At 56.2% G+C, this 788-nt stretch overlaps 1 protein-coding gene across 1 annotated transcript in view; it reads right to left on the bottom strand.

Annotated features, from left to right (window-relative positions):
- Positions 1-788, bottom strand: part of LOC102671492 — a 16,382-nt gene that overhangs the window by 5,773 nt on the left and 9,821 nt on the right. Inside the window, exon 8 of the mRNA XM_031511719.1 lies at positions 3-788. This exon is cut by the window's right edge and continues 2,659 nt beyond it. Coding sequence (XP_031367579.1) covers positions 3-788 — 786 coding nt within the window. The remainder of the gene's footprint in view (positions 1-2) is intronic.

The following is a 788-nucleotide window of genomic DNA, read 5'->3' as shown; positions in this document are numbered from 1 at the left end:
TCGGGCGAGTTGCGCAATTGCTCCGCGTACTCGTCCAAAATCGCGTAAATCCTTTGCGCGGTTTGCTCGTCCTCCTGCGGTTTCTGTTGAGGTTTCGGTATCGGGGACGACTTCGATGTGTTGGTCGCGCTAGTTTTCACCGTTTTCGGCGCCGCTTTCTTCACCGTTTTCGAGGAGGGAGGAGTAGGCGGTGTTTTGCCGGCCGGGGGTATGGGGGCCGGGGCAGGGGTCACGCAGGGGCTGGAGGAGCTTTGGGAGGGGACGCTCAACGCGGGGGAGGCGGCAGGTTGACAGTAACTCGTCACGACCACGACCGGTGTCGAGTTGGGTGTCTTCGAAACCGCAGAACCCGCGTTCTGATTCACGTACGCGAGCGACACTTTTTGAGAGAAAACGTCCTGTTGGAAATTCACTGTCGCGTTACCGTTGCTCGTGAACTCGTTGCCCGTCGTTCCTCCGGTTTGCTGCGTTGGCATTAACAATTGTTGGGCTAACGCGCTCACGGACACTTGCTGCTGTTTTCCAGCTTGAGTTTGTTGCTGCTGTTGCTGTTGTTGTTGTTGTTGCTGCTGCTGCTGCTGCTGTTGTTGGGTGGTCGTTTGCGTTTGTACGGTGGTGGTGGGCGAGGTGGATATCGTTTGATGGGACTGCGGTTGAATCGTGCTCCTTTCCTTCACCTGTTCCAACACGCTTTCGAACTCCCTCAATTGTTCCAAAGTGGTCGAACTCACTTGATTCGGCACCTCTATGGGCGAACCGAGCAAACTGTCCGTTCGAACCGTGGACTG

Source organism: Apis dorsata, unplaced genomic scaffold (assembly GCF_000469605.1).
Source record: "Apis dorsata unplaced genomic scaffold, Apis dorsata 1.3 scaffold_344, whole genome shotgun sequence".
In the NCBI taxonomy this organism is placed as follows: Eukaryota; Metazoa; Arthropoda; class Insecta; order Hymenoptera; family Apidae; genus Apis; species Apis dorsata.
The sequence above is the reverse complement of the archived record's forward strand: the minus strand, read 5'-3'. Positions and strand labels throughout refer to the sequence as shown.